Source organism: Carettochelys insculpta, chromosome 20 (genome assembly GCF_033958435.1).
Source record: "Carettochelys insculpta isolate YL-2023 chromosome 20, ASM3395843v1, whole genome shotgun sequence".
NCBI lineage: Eukaryota > Metazoa > Chordata > Testudines > Carettochelyidae > Carettochelys > Carettochelys insculpta.
Window position 1 is genome coordinate 18,319,311 of NC_134156.1, and position 24,546 is coordinate 18,343,856.

Consider the following 24,546-nt stretch of genomic DNA (forward strand, 5'->3'; position numbering starts at 1 on the left):
CAGTCACTAATAGTCCTACTTACAACAGCTTCATTAATATACCAAGGTGCAGAGCTTAACCATTTAGGTGGCGGTTGGTAGCATGGCTGATCTTTTGTTAATCCACAAGCCGCATGGCTTTAAGCAAGCTCCCCGGCTGCATGCAGGAGGAAGAGCACGGCTGAGCTCCTGCCTTGCATGCTGATGAAAATTGTCCTGTGTGCCCTCTTGGCACCCATGCTGGTGGTTGCTGAACAATGATCTAGGGCATGCTCGAGACCCTACCACTTAACAGTAGTTTCCATATGAGCTAGTTGATTTACTGCCCTTTGGTGACCGATGCCTCTCTCCCTATTTCCTTTCATCTTTCCCTGTCCAGTTTCTGTAGACTAGCTCTGCATCAATCTACTACATCATCTACCCATTCTCTGTGGGGTCTGCCTCTCCTATTCAAACCATCCATTATGCCAAATACCAGGGTCTTGATTTTTCATTCATCATTCATTCCACAAATACGCCAGAATAGCTGTAACTTCCTTTGTATAACCTTCTGCAGTAGGTTCTCTTTCAGCTGTCTCTTCCTATATAATTCCACCTTGGTGACCTTCTGCATCCATCTTATTCTCAGGATCTTTCTATAACAACAACTCTTGAACGCCAACATTCTTCCCTTCGAATCTTTCATTAACACCCTTCTCACATCCATACATCTTCCTTCCTATTTCCTTATTTCCAAATATCATTGGGTTTTGCTTTACCAATGTTCATAATCAGTCTGTACCACTTCCATTCCTTGTTTAGCACCTACAGTGTTCTCTCTAGCTTCTCTTCATCTCCCTCGATGATAACTATATCATCTGCAAATCTCAAGTTAATTATCAACCATGCACTGATATCCCTTTCACCTCTTCAATGATCTCGTCTATCACTCTCTCTAGATGCACGATAAAGATACTCAGAGATATCAGCTCCAGTTGTTTCGTACCTCTACTCATTCTAAACCAACTTCCCAAGTCTCTGCATGATCTCACCGCTGCCTCTGTCTTATCATTGATATCCCTTCAACAACAGTATCAGTCTGTTATCCACTCCATACGATTCCAACAAAGCCCAAGTCACTTTCTGATATATACTGACTTCTGAAAATCAACAAAGCAAGTGTCGATGTTCTTGTTCTTTTGTTGAGCTTTCTCCGTGATCAGTCTTATGCCAATATCTGCTGTATGATACTTCTATCTTTCCTGAACCACGCTTGACCATCTACTAAATGTTCTTCTATCTGCGATCTTAGTTACTCCATCTGTATCACCATCAGCACCCTGCCTAGATGACTTCTGAAAGCCTTTAAAAATAACTCTTCAATCCAAGAATGTAATTTCGTAACACAGACACTTGATCCTGACAATCCTTGGTATGAATAATGTAAGAGAGGAACCCAGAGGAGACATTGAGAAGCAGCTGTCACCCCAGAGGCAGACTTAGAGTTTATTGGTGCAGCAGTTTATTAGCTGGCTGGGGTTAAGATTTGTTTAGTGTTAGCTGGCTATTCCTATAGTATAGGATTGTGGGACAGTAAAATGTTTTTGCACAGTCAATTTGCTACCTTTGCTGTTGCCTAATGAAGTTAGTCACTGGAATTTTATGTTAGAAAGCAACAAGCACTCCTTTGCCAACTAGTACAGAGAAACTATACAGAAATTTTGTCTAACCATAAAATATCCCAACATAAGAAGGTCTATCTGGGGATAAGCTTTTTTACGGTCATCCAGATAATACATTTTATACCAATTACCCAAAGGGCAAATGAGTGGAACAATCTGAAATTAGCATTATAATTTTTCCTCAAAAATGACACCACAAGAGAAATTTCCAATTACCTTTCTCCAATTCTAAAAGATCCTCAATCTATCAAGGAATACTGTTGTCACAAATATCACAAATTAATAAAACTAATCATCAGGAAAAATCCAAGTATGAGGTGGTTGGAATAATGGAGACTTAGTGGGATGGCTCACAAAACTGGAGGATGGTCATGGAAGGTTATAACTTGTTTAGGAAGGACAGACAGGGCAGAAAAGGAGAAGGAATTGTGCTATATGTGAGGGAGCAGTATGATTTCTCAGAGCTCCAGTATAAGGAGGGAGGAAATCCAGTTGAGTGTCTTTGGGTCAAGCTTAGAGGTGGAATTAATAGAGGTGAGCTTGTAGTTGGTGGCTGCTATAGACCACCCGATCAGGGAGAGGAGGTAGATGAGGATTTCTTCAGACAGCTAAGTGAAGCTTCCAAATCACAGGCCCTGGTTCTCATGGGAGACTTTAACCATCCGGACATTTGTTGGGAGACCAATACAGCAGCAGGCAGACAATCCCATAAATTTTTGGAGAATGTTGGGGATAACTTCATGGTACAAGTGCTGAAGGAACCAACCAGGGGCCATGCACAACTTTATCTGCTTCTCACAAACAGGCAAGAACTAGTAGGAGAAATAGAAGCGGGTGGAAACCTGGGCTGCAGTGACCATGAGAGAGTAGATTTCAGCATCCTGACAGAAGGAAGAAAGGTGAGCAGTAACATACAGACCCTTGATTTCAAAAGGGCAGACTTCGACTCCTTGAGAGAACTGATGAGCAGGACTCCTTGGGAAACAAAGATGAAGGAGAAAAGAGCTCAAGAGAACCGGCAGTATTTTGAAGAAGTCCTACTGAATGTACAGGAACAAACCATCCTGCTGCATAGTAAGAAATGCAAATATGGTAGGCAACCAGCTTGGCTTAACAGGGAAATCCTTAGTCAACTTAAACTCAAAAATGATGCTTACAAGAAATAGAAAAGTGGAGAGTTGACTAAGGAGGAGTATAAACATGTAGCTGGAGAACGCTAGGGAGTAATCACAAAAGTGAAAGCACAACTGGAACTGCAGCTGGTAAGGGATGTGAAGGGTAACAAGAAGGGTTTCTACAGGCATGTTAACAATAAGCAGGTTATCAGAGAAGGTGTGGGGCTGTTACTGGATTAAAGAGGTAACCTAGTGACAGATGATGTAAGAAAAGCTGATGTACTCAATGCTTTTTTTGTCTCAGTCTTCACGGACAACGACAGCTCCCACACTATGGTGCTGGATAATGCAGTAAGGGAACGTGGACAGCAACCATCTGTGGGGAAGGAATGAGTTATAAGCTATCTAGAAAAACTAGATGTACACACATCCATTGGTCTGGATTTAATGCACCCAAGGGTACTGAGGGATTTGGCAGACATCATTGCCACGGCTTTGGCCATTATCTCTGAAGACTCTTGGAGATCGGGAGAGATCTCAGATGACGGGAAAAAGGCAAACACAGTGACCATCTTTAAAAATGGAAAGGAGGACAACCCAGGGAACTACAGACCGGTATGCCTTACCTCAATACCTGAGAAAATAATGGAGGGGATCCTCAAGGAATCCATTTTGGAGCACTTGGAAGAGGGGAAAGTGATCAAAAGTAGCCAACATGGATTCACCAAGGGCAAGTCATGCCTGACCAATCTGATTAGCTTCTATGATGAGGTAGCAGGCTCTGTGGACATGGGAAAGTCAATGGATATGATATACCTCGACTTCAGAATAGTTTTTGACACAGTGTCGCACAATATTCTTCCCCATAATTTAAGGAAGTATGGATTGGATCCTTGGACTATAGGACTGATAGAAAGCTGGCTTGACGGTCGGGTCCAATGGGTAGTGGTCAGTGGCTCAATATCTGGATGGCAGTCTGTTTCAAATGGAGCGCCGCAAGGCTTGGTTCTGGGGCCAGTGTTGTTCAACATCTTTATTAATGACCTGGAAGAAGGACTAGATTGCACCCTCAGCAAGTCTGCGGACAACACAAAGATGGGGGAGATGTAGATATGTTGGAGGATAGAGATAGGATCCATAGTGACCTAGATAAATTGGAGGATTGTGTCAAAAGACATATGATGCGGTTCAACAAGGAAAAGTGTAGAGTCTTGCCCTTGGGACAGAAGAATCCCAATCAATGTTATAGACTGGGGACCAACTGGCTAAGCAGCAGTACAGAGGAAAGGAACCTAGGGGTATGGTGGATGAAAGGCTGGATATGAGTAAACAGTGTGCCCTTGTAGCCAAGAAGGCTAACCGCATATTATGGTGCATTAGGAGGTCCATTTTGAGCAGATCCTGAGTAGTAGTTGTTCTCCTCTATTTGGCACTGGGTGAAGCTTTTGCCCCCCCCCATATAAAAAAAAGATGTGGATGTGCTGGAGTAGGTTCAGCGGAGGGCAACAAAAATACTTAAGGGGCTGGAGCACATGAACTATGAGGAGAGACTGAAGAAATTGGGCTTGTTTAGTTTACAGAAAAGAAGACTGAGGGGTGATTTAACAGCAGCCTTCAACTTCCTGAAGGGGAGCTCTAAAGAGGATGGTGAGAAACTGTTCTCAGTGGTGCTGAATAGCAGAACAAGGAACAATGGTCTGAAGTTGAAGAGGGAGAGGTGTAGGTTGGATATTAGGAAAAACTACTTTACCAGGAGGGTGGTGAAGCACTGGAATGCACTGCCTACAGAGGTGGTGGATTCTCCATCCCTAGAAGTTTTTAAGTCCCAGCTTGACAAGGTCCTGGCTGGGATGACTTAGTTGGGGCTGATCCTGCTTGAAGCAGGGGGCTGGACTAGATGACCTCCTGAGGTCCCTTCTAGCCCTATGATTCTAAGTGACAACCTTCCACTGAAAGACTTTAATGCAAAAAGTTTGTATAGCTTTTCTCAGATGGAACCATTATACTGAACCATGAAGACTGACAGTAAACCTGACAGACACAAACCACCACATCCCCAGCTGAACTTTAAAGCTTAATTTTGCACTACCATTATTAGCAAGTGAAATCAATCTCCAAATGTTCAGAATGTAATTGTTTCATACCCACAGAAATCTATTCAAAACTGATCCCAAGAGTTCCAAGATTACCACACAAAAATGTCTTGAAGATAAAAACTCTGGCCATTTAGCTGGTCTGAAACAAGACAATTCAATCTCTCTTATTTCAAACAAAAAGAGCTCATTTATGCTATTTCCTTTCACAGAACTACTCCAAAGGCAAGGTTAATACAGCACAAGCAGACATGTGTCCAAACAATACCTCAGAAATACAACATTTGGAGGAATAAATTCCAGTCAGAAATTTGCATCTTAACACCCTTCTTCTCCAAAAACCTGTCGACAATTTTCACACGAATTTAAGTAAATGGGTTAAAAATTTACTTAAATTAGTGCAATTCCCTAGTGTACATACAATTCCACTGTTTGGAAGGAATTTTTACTTAGTATAATGTGTTTCAAAAATCCTCACCCTGACATCCAGATCAGATCTAGGAATAAAACAGCCATCTCTACCAATTAATCCTTATTTTAGCTGAGATCTTCATCAAAGGCTGTCATTAGTACTAACTTTAACCATCAAACATCTACAACACAAAATTCACCAACAGCAGGAAGCAAACTTATTTTACAGTGACCAATTAGCAAGCAAACAATTCTGGTTACTGCTCACTTGGTCTGGATTCAATCCACAAATCTATACATCAGGTAACATATAACAAAACTAACTAGGTAAATATTTGGGACTTTAGAAATCTGCATTGCAATAACTTGAAAAGTGAACTCTCATTGATTTAAAGAGGGCTTTCAAAGGTTTTTCAAGCCCACAACTGACTTCACAAGGCCTTTCGGAATTTTCCCTCCTTAACTGCTTTTCTCACAAATATCTACAACTCACCTTCCCTGTAACCAAATAGGAATAAGGGGATTTAGAAGAGTGCAGGGTCCTTTCGAAAACGACCACACGTAGTCGAGCCAAGCGCAATCAGAAGTGCTACTTTCGAAGTGTCACAGCTGCCATTATGCTAATGAGGTACTGCATATTCATTGCAGCACCTCATTAGCATATTCCAAAGTGTCTCATTGGCCATGCCTTTTCGAAAAGGGGGGGAGGCTAGTGTAGACATAGCCAGCTAGTTTTAATTTCTCTCCTCCAAATCCTTCCCCTTAATTTTCATTGCCAATAGAAACAGCCAGGCTTAAAGGTAAGTATTAAATTCTAATCCTTCACTTATTTTTCAAGACATGAGTTCAAGGTTGTGTTATATCTGCAACTTTTGCAGAGATCAGGATACATTCAAAACACAGGGAACAAAAGGACATTCCCTGTGCTATTTAAAATACGAACATCACCAAATGCTGACCAGCCCCCCAACCTCAAAAAGCAAAAAACCCTAACTCCATATTCAAATCTTAACAGGTGAAGAATTTTGCATCTCTAAGCAGAAGAGATTACTTATTTGTACTTGGTGTTATGGCCCACTGAATCTTTCAAACAATTTTATTCATACATAAACCAGTCTGATTGGTTATGTACTAAAATAAAAACTGGATTTTATTGCAGATTTAAGGGCCTGTACACAGATTCTTCAACATGAAGGTTTATTGCCAAATCAATCATGTGCTTCTATGGAGGCATGAGGATTCCCTAGAAATAGGTACCCTCCTCAGCACATACTTAACAGGCACTCTCACTTTTGACTACACTGCCAAGCGTAGTCAAAGAGGTTTTTTTAAATATTTTTTTTCAAACAATGTGAAAATAGATGGTTTTAGAGATTAGTTGACTGCTACATTTTATATTATTTTGAGTTACCCAGCTTTCAGCTGAAAGTGCTGAGCCACAGAACTTTTCCATTGTTTGAAGAGGTCTGATAACTAGAAGTAGGCAGAAACTGGATTTTCTATTTCCAAGAAAATTAAAAAATGTTGAGCCTTTTCCCCTTTCCAAAACGGAAAAAAAATATATATAATCTTAAAAATTGTTTTGGGTAATTTATATTTACTTCAAGTGTTCATGTTATAAAATAAAAATAAAAATATCATTTGAAATGGAAAAATGAAACGTTGGCTTTGGCCACACTTGGTCAAAACTTCAAAATGGCCATGCAAATGGCCATTTCGAAGATTACTAATGAAGTGCTGAATTGAACTGAATATTCAGCACCTCATTAGCATTAGGAAGCTTCTGGCCACGGCGCTTTTGATCCCTTCCACCAAGAGGAATAAGGGGATTTCAAAATGCATGAGTCCTTTCGAAAATGACCCCCAGATAGCCACACCGAGCCATGTGCGTTCAAAAGCAGAGCTTCTGAAGTGCCGCGCCTGAAAGCGTCCTAATGCTAATGAGGCGCTGAATATTCAATTCAACGTCTCATTAGTAATCTCCGAAATGGCCATTTTTGCATGGCCATTCCGAAGTTTTGGTCAAGTAGGGCCATAGCCAATCTGTTCCAAGGAAGTCAAAATGAAATGCTTCAATCTCCTCTAAACACTTTTTTTTCCATTTCTTTCAAAATGAAATTTCATCCAGCTAGCCATGTTTTTAAGAGATTTCTTTCCACAAATTTTCCAGGAAATTTCTAACCAGTTCAATTCACACCTATGGGACCAGTCTGCATTTTGCTGTGCAAAACATATGCCTGTTCCAGTATACTTACATTCAGTATTCTGTTTACTTATATATATATACATATATATGTATACACACGCACACACTGTTCCTAATATTAAGCTGATTTGCGATCACAAGATACAAAAGCAATCAGTGTTATTTTTTATTTGTCAGTTTTCTTAGAAATTACAAATTTATAAAAACATAAAATTTAAAAATTATTCCATACTTAATTTGTTTTGTAGTTCTTTCTCCATAAAAACATTTTTTAAGCTTTGAGAAAGGACAGTCCTTTTTTGAACAATACTGTCCTTTCCACTTTTGTATAAAATAATGACTCTAACCACCCTTCTTTTGGCTGTAAATTCATGTTTTGTTTTTGGTTTGTATTTAACTTTTATACTAAATTATAGGGTTGCTACCCATCCTCCTATTGAAAGGACATTTAGTTGTTCATTCAGATGATTTTTCTCGTCTTTTTTGTTCTTTGTAAACTAAAAGACATTAAAAACACTAATTTTTAAATTCATTTTTGAGCATTACATGCGGCATTGTGTCAGTATGAAGTCCTACTTCACCACCACCCCTCCCCTGCGTCAAGCATGTATGCATTCCATCAATATATTGCTAGCCCAAAAGCGTCGTGTGGCCAACACTGCACTAGACCCACCCCAAACATTCACCCTCACTTCACTTAACATTAATGGGACATGGAGTTACTTTGGCCTTTTTTTCTGGGCATCAAGGACGCCAGCACACTTCTAAAAACAGTAGGTGTTAGTTGCTTCTGCAACAAGCAGAGATACACTGGTTTCACATAAGTTTAGTTTCTAAAAGCGGGACCATCTACAAAGAAGCCACATGGGACCCCGCCAAATACCAGACAGCTAGAAAGATAGTATTATCACCTAAAATATTTCCGACACCTTTTCAAATGTTTTGGTCAATAGTGAGAGGTATAGCAATACCTAAATCAGGTATGGCCTTTCTGAGAGGTACTCAGTCACCTATAATCTTAGCAAAATTCCAACCCCGAATCCAATTTTTTTCCAACAAATAAGGATGACAGCTTCATTTTATAATTGGTGGAACAATTATATTCAGTATGTGTAAACATAATTTAGGAATTAAAGTAGATTTACATTTCTTCATGAAAATCTTCCAAAAATTATATTTACCAATAACAATTATTTGTCTGTATGTTAGTGCCATGTGACACTAAGGTCACATGTCAAATCTTAGACTGTGCTGCAAGTCTAGAAGAAAGTTAAAAAGTAGCTCATATGAGATAAACAACAAGAAGTCCTGTAGCACCTTGTGGACTAACAGATATTTTAGAGCATAAGCTTTTGTGGGCAAAGACCCACTTCATTAGTTTGAGCATGAAAGCTTATTCTCCAAAATATCTGTTAGTCTATAAGGTGCCACAGGACTTCGTGTTTTTGAAGATACAGACTAACATGGCTACATCTCTGACAGTATGAGACAATGTTCAATTGCTAAAAAGCTAACGATGAGTCCAGATGCAAATATTCACAAGAAGAATGCTCCCTTTTTTAAAATTGATCCCAACAGGTCACAACTGTTTAGGTTTTTATTTTAAATGGCTTTTTTAGAAACACATAGGCTACGTCTACACTAGCCAAAAACTTCGAAATGGCCATGCAAATGGCCATTTCGAAGTTTACTAATGAAGCGCTGGAATACCTATTCAGTGCCTCATTAGCATGCGGGCAGCCGCGGCACTTCAGAATTGACGCAGCTCGTCCAGACAGGACTCCTTTTTGAAAGGACCCCGGCTACTTCAAAGTCCCCTTATTCCCATCTGCTCATAGGAATAAGGGGACTTGGAAGTAGCTGGGGTCCTTTCGAAAAGGAGCCCCATCTGAACGAGCTGCGCGGCGGCAAGCCACGTCCATTTCGAAGTGCCACGGCCACCAGCATGCTAATGAGGTGCTGAATATGTATTTCAGCGCTTCATTAGTAAACTTCGAAATGGCCATTTGCATGGCCATTTCAAAGTTTTTGGCTAGTTTAAGCACAACCATATAGATGTATAAATTCTCTCCTTTTGGTAACAGCTGCAAGTCAGTGTAACAAAATTAACCACAAGCCCAATCACTTGCTCTTTTTACAAAACTTTTCACTAGGGATATGCCTACAGTTGCACTTGACAAAGCTTTTGTCATTCATAAAAAACCCCATGAATGACAGTTTGCTGCAGCACATGAAAGTGTGAATGCTGCTCTGCCGGCAAGTGTACTCTGTTTTCAACAAAATGAAACCCCCTCGTTGGGGGTGGAAGTATTTTGTTGACAAAAGCGCTTACAAACAGTTCACACGGCTGACTTCATCAACAACTTTGTGTTGACAAGGCTTGTCACCAAAAGCTGTGTAGTGCAGACATACCCGAGGACTGTCCCAGCACCCTCAAGTTCATTCACAGCTGGTGTGATGTCCTGATGACATCCCCTCTACATCAGTACAACTCCAAAACAACTAATTACAGCATGGTTTCCCAAACTGGAGGGCATGAAGAAATTCCAAGCGGGGAGCGAGGAGACGCAGTCTTTTTCCAAACCCCAAGAAAGAGCCAGCCTTTACTTCTCTCTCTGATACCCTGCCATTTCACATGGGCGACCAGCTCAGACACTATAAAAAGCAGGCAGCTGGCAAAGGCCCACATGGAGCTAGCTGCTTCCTGCAAAGGTGAGTGAATGTGGGTGTGGGGAGGAGGAGGAGAAGGGGCTAGATAGGGGGCTGGCGATGCCTGGCTTTGAGGGAGGGGAGGGCCTCAGGCAGCTGGCCAGCTTGGGCTACACCAGGCACCCGCAAGGTGGGGCCGGTGCCATTACCGTAGATGGTCTATAATCGGTCTCCTAGGATTTCCCAACTTATGAAGAAAATGCAGCAGCATTTTTCACATTAAATTCATTTGTTTCTGCTGTCTGATGTTAAATTATGTTTTTATTAAAATTTTGGGTCAAGAAAAACTGTGCTTATTAATTTTAACTAACATTTTTATATCAAGATTTTATTTATTTTAAATTACAAATTGAATTTTTTTGTTAAAAGGGGGGTTGGATGATAGTGAAGAAGTGGGAGGTCTGAGGGCTTCTCAAAATCAAAAGGGGGCATGATGGCAAAAAGTCTGGGAAACACTGAGTTAGAGACTGCCTCAAGAGAACCCATGACAGGTTTCATTTAAAGCCAGGTGCATGCTAGGTTAAGACTGGGTGTTTAGTCAGTGCTCCTACAAAGATGATGAGATCAGTGAAGTTCAGTTTATGTACCTCAGTACCAAACCATAGTGCCTTCTAAATAATCCCCAGTAGTTTGAGACAAAAATTAGGCAATAAAAATGACAAATGGTTAACAAGTTTCAAAAATGTACAATATTTACAATTCTCCAACCGTATAATCCCTTTTCAAAAGTAAGATTCTGATATAGTTACTAGTTTCAAAAGCAAATAATGACAGCTTGTAGCTGCATGCACTTTCACACTGACAGAATCCAAATCAAGAAATTTAATCATGTGTCTATACATATAGTCCCCTGGTTCATCACAAATCCACTACTGTAGAACTGTCTGCAGACAAACTGACATTTAATTCTCTCAGTCCAATTAAAAAAAAAAAAGAATTTGAAGATATGCTACAAGAATAAACCACTTTTCCCAGAGTTTTGTGGGAAAAGGAAGAAATAACTCAGAAAGAGATAGATGGTAGGATGACACTGATTGCTTGGCCATCTTGATTAACCATGGGGTTTTAAATTAAAAATTGTACCTGAAGCACTGAATATACATAATTACATCAGAACATGCTTACAGTAAAAGGTTAGCAAGGACAGGCGATGGCAGTAGTGTTTTGAAACACAACACACACAGGATAACTACGAAAATTTGCTTGCCAAACTAATGCACGTTAAAGGCACAGTACTGCAGAGTTGTGATACTTGGATCAGGAGTGTGTCAAAATAGTCAATTTGCTGAACCAGTCAAAGTCCTTCTACCAGATGACTGAAGGAACTCCACTGGTGGCTTTCCCTCACCAAAAGAAAAGCATCTATCACATCCTTCAAAAGCAACAAACAGCCATAATCAATGTGCTAACAAGCAAACTGTATTAATTGTCAAGCTTTATATCAAAGATGTAATGATAGTCCTAAAACGATTTTTTTAATTTCTTAAACCTAAAGATTCAAGTACCATCAAAAGCAGTACGTATCCCAATATGCACATTCAAGAGACTTCACACACTTTCCAGTAGAGCACAAGAACTGAGCCTTAGTTGGCTATGGGCCATACCATCATGTTATCTTTCAATATATTAATTTGAAAAAAAAATTAAAATGTATTTCACTAATGTAAATTGGTCATAAGTTTTGTTTAGTGTTCACATGACTCATGAATAATATCCCCTACACCTCTCTGCAATAATGCTGCAACCATGAATATGACCACACCTCCAATGAGAGTGTAGTGCAAATACCATGCCCGAATCTAATGAGAGTAAGATGCCAGTTACTACTACCTTTAAGTGGCAGGGCTTGTGACATACATATTGCATCAGGTGAACACAGACTAATAGCTAAAAGTTTTTACTTTAATGTTGTTTATTGCAGATGATGAATAATAATCACTTGCTTTTTTCTTATGAATTTGAGAGGCAACTTAACACACAAAAATATTTAAATAATTTAAAAAGTAAATCTTTCTGAACATCACTAAAATACCAGCCATGCTACAATCCAATTTTTCTTGCCATCAGCTGGCAACTCAGAGTATACATACATGATATTTTAAGATGTTATCTTTTAAGGTATGGATTTTTAAATTTGAGAAATAATCACATAAATTTAAAGTTCTACGAGTTCTTACAAAACATACTATTGTAGTAGCTGGCACTTAAATAACACATACATTTGTGTATAAATATAGTGACAATATATATCCATACACATGCCCAAAGATATCTTGTTGCTTGCCAAAATACAGTATTTAATCCCTTTACTTAGGTCCTTTTTCTCAGAACTTGAGAACTTCTACATTGTATTCTGTATAATGGATCTTACACATGGAATTTTGGTATCAAAATATTTCACATCATGACCCTATGAAGTCATGAAACTAATTCTTCCTTTGACCAAGCAGGAGATGGGCAACTATGAAAGTGCTCTCGTATAACTAAATGGAACTTCAATAGTTAAGAAAATGCTGAAAAATAAGTTTCAGCCTTTGGGTCTGAATCAGTACAACAGTTCATTTTTAAGGAAGAACTTTTTGAAAAAGATGTCAAACTAATCAAAGTACTATCCTTATAGATGAATTAAATATTTTTTTCCAAAATACGATCTCTTTGGAGATTGTATTATATTCAAAATGCCCTGCAATTCCTTCTAAAAAACTACTCTACTGCATTTAGAACCCTTAGGATATGAAAGCGGTGCCTTTTAAAAAAATTCTACTCCTTTAAGAGTTTTGCAAAACCCCATAATGTCATTCATTTCATAAGTCCTTTGACTTATGAAATGAATGACATTAAGAATTAAAACAAATAAGACATTCTAGCAACCTGGACTACCTTTTCCTCCTTCTCCAAAACTGTCTACAAGTTGCACAAGACCACACAGCTATTTTATTCAGTACAGTAAATGATTTTGCACAAGTAGACTATTTTTCCACCAATACCAAACACATGTCAAATATTTAGATTGCGAGTGTGTTTACTGCCTATGGAAATTCATCAAGATAATTTAAATTTATACATGGGCTTAAATAGGTCCTTGAATCAGGACCGCTTAAAAAAAATCAAGCCTAAACTGCACTAGAATGAAAAAGTAGTGCAAAAGTTCATGTATCAATATTTGAGAGAAATTTCAAAAACTGCTAAAATAAACCAAATTATGGAAAAAGAGGAGCACAGGGTTTAAAAAGGCTTGCAAGCCCAAATTTTTATTAATGATGTAAAAAGAATAATTAAAATAACCTGTGAACAAAATAATCAAAGTAAGCCTCAAATAAACAAACACCACTAAATAATCCCAGTTTAATGTCTGCCACATCTTAAAATGCACATGTTCTGAAGACTTAAACCTACCACACTCTTCTAGTTTCACCTTTCTTAGTTCAATGTTTGTGGGTGAGAATGTTCTTAAAACACTCCAGGGGCAAAAACTGGATTTAAAACAGTGCAATTAAATCCTGTGAATTTTCTCCCAAAACTGCAACAAAGCAATCTCCATTTTGAACAATGCACCTCCTTTTCCTTCTAGTAAAGCTAGTTTTGTTCTGAAGCAACTAGACATGTATGCATGTCTACCAAGCACACTTTAAAATCCAGAGTTTAATTTCTGAAAAAAGACCTCAGGTTGCCTGCAGTTCCCTTTCTTGTGTCTGCTAGCAGAACTTGATGTTACAGGCATCCGTGCCTGTATGGATTTACAAGGACCTTATTATTATGTATGCATCCCTTTGCCTTTATAAAAGTACCAGCGGATGCTCCATACAATTCCTCCACCGCTGTTTACGAACACTTTCTGGTGTAACATGTGTCTAGGTTGTTGCAAGCTCCCTCTCTCTGTGTTTCATTGCATTCCTACCCTGCCCATATTATTTCTCCTTCCCCGTGTGAGTTTATAACCACCTTCGTATTCTCCACGCATCTGTGTAGTTGCCAGCACCACTTGATTTGCATGCCTCTTTCCCCGCGTCTGCTACCAGGCATCCCTTACTATTGCTTGCCTTACCCCTCCTGCGTGAAAGCTAGAGAGAGCATGTGGGGCGCCCTCCCCTTTTTTTGACAGTGCATCCCGTGGACTCTATACCTGGGGTGCTGCTGTAGGTGCTGTGGCTCCTGAAGCTGCTCTCAGTGCAATAGCTGGCATCATCCTCATCCTCCATCTCCTCGGGATAATCGGAGTCGTCGTCGTCCTCCTCCTCCATGATCTCCTCCTCCTCTTCTTCCTGCTCCTCAGAGTCCTGGTTCTCCTCGGGGTCTCCCTCCTCTTCCTCTTCGGACACCACGCTTTCCTCCTCCTCTTCGCTCTCATGATCATCGTACACCACTTTGCTGATGCTCCTCCTGGACGAGGCAGCCCTGCCTTGGCTGCTGCAGCTGCCTCCTGCGCCTCCTCCCCCTGCGCCTCCAGCCCCAGCCCTGCCCCTGCCCCGGCTGCTGCTGCCTCCCCCACCAGGGGTGCTGCTGCCACCGCTGCCTCCCTTCCTCTTGCTGCCCCCTCTGGAGGAGGCGGTGGAGGAGGAAGAGGCCTGGGCAGCCCCGACCCCCCTCGGCCTGGGCCCCACCGCCTCCACCTGGGCCGAGGCCGCCCACCTGCCCCGACTGCTACCCCGCTGCCGGGACCTCAGGCCCCCAATGGGGCCCGGTGGGGCGGGAGGAGCCGGGGAGCTCGCCTGAGCGGGGGCCGCCGCAGGCTGCTGCTGCTTGGGCGGCCTGCCTCGCCGGCCCCGCATCTCTGGGCGCTGGCCGAGGGGGGAAGGGAGGGGCGGGGAAGGCTGGGGCGGGCGCTCGGAGTCCGGACAGGCGGCTGCGGGGACGCTCCCCCCCCTGCGAGGGTTCCGGGTCGGGGAGGGGGGCCGCCGAACTGCGAGGGCCGAGGAATCAATCCGAATTGCCGGCGTCCCGCTCCGGATCGCTACCGGCCGCCATCTTGTTTCTTCGTCTCTGCCTCGGCTCGCTCCGCTCTGACTGGGGGAAGCGGTGGCGGCAGCAGGCCCTGAGCGCCTCACGTGACCTGCGGGGCAGCCCAGCTCCGCCAGGGGGCGCTGCGGCGGCGGCTGCGAGCCTGAAGAGCCATGTTGGAGCTGCGGCGCTCCCCACCCGCGAGCCCGCCGACGGGGCTCTCATGCCGCCCTGCTGCCGCCCGCAGCGCCAAGGGGCTCACGAACCTCCCCTTGACCCACGCGGGGTTCCCGGTGGTTATAGCCACCCTGTTGGGGTGCCCCCACCCAGGGCTCTGCTCCCCGGAGCTACCACCTGCCACAGGCTCCCCGCCCCTACACCCCCTTCTGCTCCCTGTCATAGCCCAGACCCAGGGCTCTGCTCCTTGGAGCTACCACCTGCCACAGGTTCCCCCAGAGTGGCCGGCCACAGGGCTCTGCCCCCCAGAGCTACCACCTGCCACAGGCTCCCCGGCCACAGGGCTCTGCCCCCCAGAGCTACCACCTGCCACAGGCTCCCCCAGAGTGCCCGGCCACAGGGCTCTGCCCCCCAGAGCTACCACCTGCCACAGGTTCCCCTCAGAGTGCCCGGCCACAGGGCTTTGTTCCCTGGAGCTAACACCCGCCACAGGCTCCCCCCACACACCCTCTGCTCCCCGTCATAGCCTCAGGGATCTCAGCAGCTTTCTGGCCTCTGCACTTGCCCCAAGGTTCTCCTCACTCAGCCAGCGCAGGGTCTTGCCATGTCGTAACTTTAGTCCTGCATGAGGACTCCAGCTGCTCAGTACTTGTGGCTCCCAACAGGTTTCAGTGTGGCCACCAAACATGGTCACTGTTAAGAGTTGCCAGGATCCAGGGCAGAAAACCAAGTACCGCTGGGCAGGGCTGCAGCCTGAAGCCCTGATCCCCCCCACCCTGGCCTGAAGACAGTGCCTGCCTAATCAACTTAGCTTTGCGGTGCCCCCTGTAGTGTGGGCTCAGGGCAGCTTCCTTGCTTGGTGTCCCTGAAGGCCAGCCCTGTGTTTTATATTCAGAAGAATAAGTGTTGTGGCACAGGTAGGCCGTACAGTTTTTATAGTGAGGCAGGTGGGGAGGAGGTGGGCTCAGCGAGAAAAAAGTTGAGAATCTCTGCTTCCATCTAAAGTAGAGCATCAGAGCCATCTCATCCATAGGACAAGGTGGGGCAGCAACTCCCAGCCCTGTGCTATGGGCCATCCCAATGGATGGGAATGGGGGAGGATTACCATTACCCAGGGCAGGGAGGGGGCAATGGAGGCAGGCAGTGAGTGGCAGCAGCTGGGGGTTGCCTCCAGTGCACTAACAGAATGGCACAAGCAGGAGCCTGCTCTGCTTCCCCACAGCCTCCTGGTCCATTAAGCCCCACTTCTCCGTGGTAGCAGGAAGCACCCTCTGCTCTCCCCAGAGCAAGTGGAGCCAGGAGGGTGCAGTGATGTGGAGCAGGCTACTGATGGCCCCATACGACAAGTGGGTGGGGAGAAGGAAGGCTGACCGGAGGCAACCTGCTGTCCACCGAGCCCTGACCCTGGTAATCTGCAGGCAGGCTGGTTGAGGAGGGGGACCAGGTTGAGGGGGTAGAGAAGAGAAGGGGCAGGGCCTGAGATACAAAGGGGGTTGCCTGTGGCCCTCCCCGCAGCTTCAGGACAGCCCTGCCTGGCATCCCTCTATCTCTTTGTAACTCCAGTCACTGCAATCTTCTACATCCACTCTGGCCCAGTCAGGGCATAGGGCTCTTCCACCTCCCTATAACTGCACAGGCCAGCCATAAACGCCTCCTCAAACCCCATACCTTCAATAGGTATTCTCTCAGCTTTACCAGGCAAACCCAGGGCTATCCTCAGCGTTATCCTTCTGTAGAAGCTGGGAGCTGTGCTGTTCCCTGGCAGGCAGCAGGGGTTGGATGTAGCTGCATCCAACACCACTCAATGCCAGCCAGCCAAGTAATATGTCCCACACTCCTCAGTCTTCATCCCTGTTGTGTGCATAGCTAATAATAGCTATACTCCACCCTGTCTAACCACAGCTGAGCAAGCAGACCACAAGGTTTGTCCCAGTCTGCATTGTCTTGTCTTCCACCTTCAAACTGCAACCCTTACTTGCAACTGCTGTACCCACACTCCAGTCTTGTTTGGTAGAAAGCATGGAGTTGGGCTTAATCCGCTTTCTCACATATCTCAGCTGGGCGCTTCATCTATATTATATTGATTTCCTAGAGAGTACGAGAAGTAAGAAAATTCTGCAGAATCCAACCACAGCATCAACTTCCTATTTTCAACATTGGTAATTAGGAGACATTCTATTCAAGTCAATTGAGTTATCCCACTGTAAGAGAGAACACAATAAGGACCCAGGCATGCACATCTCTTAGACTATGTCTATGATAGAGTTGTTGACTTAATTTACGTCAACAGTTATAAACCACTGTAATTACATCATTTGTGCATGTTCACACCACACTCCTTACTTTAGCAAAGTGGACCCATAGTTGTTGCTTTTGCACCAATAGAGGGTATTATGCTATGTTGGTCACCACCTTCTGCTGCTAGGAGTTCTGGGAATGGATCACAATGCAGCACAGAGATCACCATCCCATAATGCAATTTTCTCCATTCCATAATTTCAAGGGCTTCCAAATACGTTTGTAGCATTTTTCAGCTGCCTCTGTAACCTTTGTGCCCTTCATCTCTGCTCACCAGTTTTTTGACAAGTGTTATGAACACAACGTATTACAGTATATCATGAGCTGTGAATCGGAACAGGAAGCTGTGGTGCCTGCCCTGCTGAATGCCATGAAAAGAAAAAAACTCAAGATTGATGTTGACATTCACAGAGCAGCTTATTACACTAAATGAGGACTGTTGGGCATGGGAAACAAGCACTGTTTGGTGGGATCAGTGTGCGATTCAGTATGGCATGACAAGCAGTGCCTACATAAGTTTTGCATGCTCAAAGCCATCTTTCTTGAATGGTGTGCAGAGCTTGCTCACACCCTGCAGTGCAGAGACACCAAAATCAGAGCTGCCCTAGTTGTGGAAAAGCAAGGGGGATCACTATGTGGAAGCTGGCAACACCAGACTTCATAATGGTTACTACTGAATAATTTGCTAAGTCCCCCAAAAGAGTTGCAGTCAGGGCTGTCCCTACCAGTGCTGTTCCCAATGCAGCCCAGCATGGGCAACAATCCATACAGAGGAGTGGTTGCTCTGTTACAGAGAGGGACTGTGGGTTGCCCCAGACCAGATGGACCGTTTGCCATTTGTGTGCTTGCGCAGCCATCAAAGAGAGCTTCAAATGTCGCTCAGCTAATTAGCAGAGCTTCCACAGCCAGCAGCATGTTTTTCTACTGGTGGTACACAAACATGCCTCGATGCCCATAACAAAGTTTATTGTGCACATGGATGGGAAAAAATCAGAGGAAATATTGGCAGTGAGCAGCACAACCATGGGCCAGCAGACTCCAGAAAAGGGTGGTGGCTGTGCAGCTGGCCAGAGAGAAGCGGTGCGGGGGGGAAACAACTGCTTCTCTCCAGCTGAACAGCTGCCCTCTTCTCTTCCTGAGACCTTCAGCCTGTGTGCATGCTGCTTACTGCCACCCGGTGAGCCTGCGGTGGGAACGAAGGGGACAGATAATGGATGGGGCTTGGAGCTGCCTGAACTGACCCAGAAACCACAGGGCTCATGGAGGGGGCCTCTGGAGATGGCACTGAGACTGCAGGGGAATCAGATGGTGGGGCTGACATTGATTCCATGGCAGAGAGCATCCAGGGCATTGCGGCTGCCAGAGCCAGTGCTGAGCCCACCGGGTGGGGAGCAGCTGGAGCTTTGGCACTGAGCCCATGAGGGAGGTGGCTAGGGTGGGGCTGGAGGCTGCCAGAGCTCTGGCACCGAGCCTATGGGAAGTTAGCAGGGAGATGGGGCTTGGGGCCACGTGGGCTGATATTGGGGCCATGGGCAGGGAGGGACAGATGGGAATGGGACTGGGAGCCACCAGCACCAGCATTGATCCCACAGTGGGGAGATGGTTGGAGCCCTGGCACTGAGCCCATGGCAAGGGGGTCCCTGCTGGAGACTGGGCTGTGAGCCACCAGAGTCAATATGGTGTACACAGCTGCTAGGGCTCCTTGATATTTGGATTAATTTGGTACCCCCAAGTTTGTGCTGCCTGTGCAACTGTGTGTTTGGCATATTGCTAGTGATACAAGTGTGCCGGGACCTTAATTGGATAGCTTTGCAATGGTGGAATTCCCTAAGTGTGGCAGAGTGATAGATGGCATGCATATCCCAGTTTTCATCCCAGACTATCAACAGAAAAAGGCACTTCTCTGTTTTATTAGAGGTCCTGATACATCAGGGGAATCATTTCACTATCAACACAAGGTGCGTGATGCTGACTTGTATAGAAAGCTGCATGCAACGACTTTCTTTTCATACAAGAAGATTCCAATCAGGGATATGAAAATTCCCACGATTCCAGGAGACACAACCAATCCCTTAGTCCTGTGGCTCATGAAGCTTTACATCGGGAATTCTTAGAGCAGTAAGGAGCAATTTAACAACAGGTTCGACATATGAAAAAGGACCACTGAATGCGTTCTTGACAAATTGAAGGGTCACTGGTGCTGCCTTTTTGGCAGGTTAGACCTCAGTGATGAAAATATTACCATGGTCATAGCAACCAGCCGTGCTCCATATAACATTTACGAAGCCAAGGGGAAAAAATTGCCCAGGGTGGAGTGTTGATGTGGATTGTCTGGTGGCTGATTTTGAACAGCCAGATACCAGAACTCAGAAAGGCTCAACAAGAGTTATTTGAATCAGGGAGGCTTTGAAGCAGCATTTGGACAAGACCCACTAGTATGTGTTTCTGTAATGCATTCAGCCAGATGTTGTTTACTTGTTACTTTGAATGATCCCTGTAATAATTTTTGCCTGAGCATTAATTGTAATCTGCTACTGTGCCACTTGCCATTATGTATACATTTCTGGTGCAACCACCTTATCGACATTACACATAAAGAACCAGTGTCTTTTTAAGATTAATTTTTTCTAAACAATACCCAGATTAACGTTTCTTACGCAGGGCATGGCTCTGAGCAGCACTCTCTCAAACAAGGATTTCACAGCTATGTGTGAGCACAGCTGCTGATATGGAATATATCCCTGGGGGGAAGTGCAAGAGGTTCTGCAACAGACTGGGTACAGGTGTGGGGAGTTTGGGGCAGGCAGGGAATGCAGTCCTATATGGACTACATCAGGAGTTAAGCATGCATGCAGTGGAATCAGGGACCTGAATGTTTCTGTTTAACCCTCCATGAGTTTTAGCATCTACTCCAGCCCTGGTCTCCTCTCTGGGCTATCAATTTCCGTGTTTTTGTTTACTGTCTCCTTCCAGCTTTTGTGCTTGCTCTGGGCCTGAGTGGATGATTGCATCCCTTCTTGAAACATGTCTTTCTTACTCCTGCTTATTCCCCTCTTTACCCTACTGAGGCCTTCCACTGATGTGTAAGAGCTTTGGCTCAAGGGTGTACCCGCAGAATCCATGAGGCTTCTGAGGTGGAGCCAGGGTAACCTGCAGCTCCTTGTAGAAAGGAGAGGTTACTCGCCCTGTGCAGTAACTGGAGGTCTTCGAGATATTTTCCCCATGAGTGCCCCACCTTTAGGTGCATCAGTGCTGCTACAACCATGGGACTTGTGTGTAGCAGTGTACATTCACCCACCCCCACCACATGCAGGGCACAGGCACAAGATGCCTGTGACACTTACTGCAAATGCATGGGCAGCTGGTCCCTCAGTTGTTCTCTGAGCTGTAAGCCAAAGCAGGAATCCAAAGCAGAGAGGAGGAGGGTGGGTGGTGGAGCACCCACCAGGATACCTTAAAGAACTCCAGTTACTGTATGGGGGAGTAACCCTTCTTCAAGGGTTCCCATGGGTGTTCCACCTTTACATGACTACCAAGCAGTGCCGTTGCATGGAGGTGGGTCCTTTGGATGATGCGCATTGGCTGATAACAATACAGCTCAGTTGACTGCAGTCTGTACATCAGCACAGGTTTGTATGGCACAATGCTGAGTGACTGGGTAAGCAGATGCCCACATGGCTGCTATGCAAATGTTGCCAGTGGACATGCCTCAGAGGAGGGCTACAGAGGTCGCCATTGCACATGCGGAATGGGCATGAACGCCTGCCAGAGGTTTTGTTAAGCTTACTGTAGGTGAGTCTTATACAGCCCGAGATCCAGTTGGACAGCCTCTGCTTGGAGACAGACATACCATGGGATCTTTCAGCTGAGGAGGATCTTTCATCTTCTGAAATGTCTGTGTTCTCTGCAGGTAGAGGGCCCAGTGGATGTCGAAGGTATGCATGGCTCTGCCCCTATCCTCAGTGTGTGGTTTAGGAAAGAAAATGGGTAAGTACACTGGTTTGTAGCAGGGGGAAGAGGTAAGTACTTTAGGGAGTTAATTTTGTGTGGGTGCAGGGAACCACTTTGTCCTTGTAAAAGGTTGTATATGGCGGCTCTGACATAAGCGCACTGATCTCTGCCACCCTTCCTGCCAAGATAATTGACACTAGCAAAGCTATTTTCATGGACAAGTGCAGCGAAAAGCAGGTGGCCATTGGCTTGAATTGGTTGCCTGCTAGGGCCCTGAGGACCGCTTTGAGGTCCTATGCAGGCATCAGCTCCTTGATTAGTGGGAAGGTGTTGTGGAGGCCTTTAAGGAACCGCTTGACAGATGGATGGGTGAAGACTGAATGATCTTGGATAGGTGGATGCAAAGCCAATATGGCTGCCAGGTGGACCCTAATCATGCTGGTGGAAAGATGCATTTGCTGGAGGTGAAGTAGGTAAATGAGCTTATATGGGATCCCTGCATGAATGGGATTGCATGGTGGGGGGAGGCACCAGACTATGAAGTGTTGCCATTTTTGTAAGTAGGTCTCTCTCATTGCAGGTCACCTACTATTCTTGAGGATCATTCAGACCTGAGGTGGACAATGCAGCTCTGCATCTTCTGAATCTGTCAGCCAGTCAGGAACCACATGGGGAAGCGAAGGAGGTTGATGGCTGGGTGATGAATTGACCCGTTCTGCTGGGTTAGGAGGGAAGAAAAGGGAGGAAGATGACATGGAGGATGTCTGGACAGCTGTAGAAAGTTTGGAAAACCAGGTCTGTCTGGGCCGTCTGCGTGCTAGTAGTATGACCCAAGCCCTGTGCTACTATATCTTGACCACAACCCCCTGTATGAGCGGGATTGGAAGGAGTGTATATGCTAGAGGTGCATTCCATGTGAGCTACGTCTACACATGAACGCTACATCGAAGTAGCTTATTTCGATGTAGCGACATCAAAATAGGCTATTTCGATGAATAACGTCTACACGTCCTCCAGGGCTGGCAACGTCGACGTTCAACATTGACGTTGCGCAGCACCACATCGAAATAGGCGCTGCGAGGGAACGTCTACATGCCAAAGTAGCACACATTGAAATAAGGGTGCCAGGAACAGCTGCAGACAGGGTCACAGGGCGGACTCAACAGCAAGCCGCTCCCTTAAAGGGCCCCTCCCAGACACAGTTGCACTAAACAACACAAGATCCACAGAGCCGACAACTGGTTGCAGACCCTGTGCATGCAGCATGGATCCCCAGCTGCCGCAGCAGCAGCCAGAAGCCCTGGGCTAAGGGCTGCTGCACACGATGACCATAGAGCCCCGCAGGGGCTGAAGAGAGAGCGTCTCTCAACCCCTCAGCTGATGGCCACCATGGCGGACCCCACTATTTCAATGTTGCAGGATGCGGATCGTCCACACATGCCCTACTTCGACGTTCAACTTCGAAGTAGGGCGCTATTCCCATCCCCTCATGGGGTTAGCAACTTTGACGTCTCGCCGCCTAACGTTGATTTCAACTCAAAATAGCGCCCAAACACGTGTAGCCGTGACGGGCGCTATTTTGAAGTTGGCGCCGCTACTTCGAAGTAGCGTGCACATGTAGACGCGGCCGTGATGTTGAATGCATCTCCCAGTGAGTTACAGCTTAATCAATGTTTGGAGCAATCATGGGACATTGTATGTTTGCAGCTGTAACAAACAAATCCACGGTTGGGGAACCCCATTCGTGGAAGACATGGTAGACTGAGGATCTGTTGATTTTCCTCTCCTGCTCAAGAGGGAAATTGCAGTGGAGGTTGTCAGCCAGTATATTGTTTCTGCCTGGTATGTAGGCTACCACCAGGTGGATTTGTCAAGGGATGCACCACTCCCACAGTTGGACTGTTTCTCGGCAGAGTTGTCTTGAGTGTTCTCCACCCTGGTTTTTGAGGTACTGCATTGTTGATATATTGTCCTTTATGTGGACTGTGTTGTGGGAGATCTGCATGTAGAAGTGTACGCAGACAAAATGAACTGCTCTCAGTTCTTGGAGGTTGATGTGCTTGAGCTGTTTGTCTGCTGACCATGTCCCCGGGACCACATGTTCCCCTAGATGGGCTCCCCAGCTGAGTAGGAAAGAGTCTGTTGTAATCATGATAGTTGGAGAAGGTCTCTGGAAAAGAACCCCCTTGCATACATTCTGAGGCTGTATCCACTGAGGGAGTCCCTGACTGAAGTTGGAATGATCAGTGTTTTGTTCAGAGGATGGACACGGGGTCTGAACACTGCTCTGAACCAGGCCTGCACTGGTCTCCTCTGGAGGCGTGTATGGGGCACAACCAAGATCACGGATGCCATGTGGCCAAGACGACAGACATTGTCTGGCAGTTACACTGGGACTGATCTGCAGCATGACAACGAGGTCTCGGATTGCCTGCAGTCTGTGTAGAGGAAGCGAGGTCTTGGCTGTCTGGCAATCCAAACATGCCCCTCTAAACTCGAGTGTATGAGTTGATGTCAGGGTGCACTTTGGCAGGTTTACACATAAACCCAGATCAGAGAACAGCATTCTGGTCAAAGCTGCTGCTCATTTGTTTTAGGCTAAGGAGAGGCTCCTTATTAGAGCCTCTAAGTAAGGAAAGATGGTTACTCCCTTTGTTCTTAGGCATGTGGCCACTACTGCCAGGACCTTTGAGAAGACCCTTGGTGCTGTGCAGAGGCTGAAGGGTAACACGCTATGTTGGAAGTGTCATTTTGCTATGGAGATATACCTATCTCACAGAGCTGGAAGGGACATTAAGAGGTCATCGAGTCCAGTCCCCTGCCCTCACAGCAGGCCCTATCACCATCCCTGACAATTGTTTTTTAATCAATTTGCCCCAGATCCCTAAATAGCCCCCTAAAGGATTGAACTCTCATACCTGGGTTTAGCAGGTCAACCTCAACCGTGGTTTGGACATACCTAGGAAAACCGGACAGTTGTAGCCTGGACGCTCGCCACATGACCACTG

The 24,546-nt window shown here is 45.2% G+C and overlaps 1 protein-coding gene across 11 annotated transcripts in view; it reads right to left on the reverse strand.

The window, feature by feature from the left end:
- Window positions 1–14,537, reverse strand: part of BPTF (bromodomain PHD finger transcription factor) — a 117,237-nt gene extending 102,700 nt beyond the window's left edge. For all 11 annotated transcript variants that reach the window (XM_075014345.1, XM_075014342.1, XM_075014336.1 and 8 more), the window contains exon 1: window positions 14,298–14,537. In XM_075014345.1, the coding sequence (XP_074870446.1) occupies window positions 14,298–14,415 (118 nt within the window). In that variant the 5' untranslated portion in view covers window positions 14,416–14,537. The remainder of the gene's footprint in view (window positions 1–14,297) is intronic.
- Between the last annotated feature and the right edge of the window lie 10,009 nt (window positions 14,538–24,546).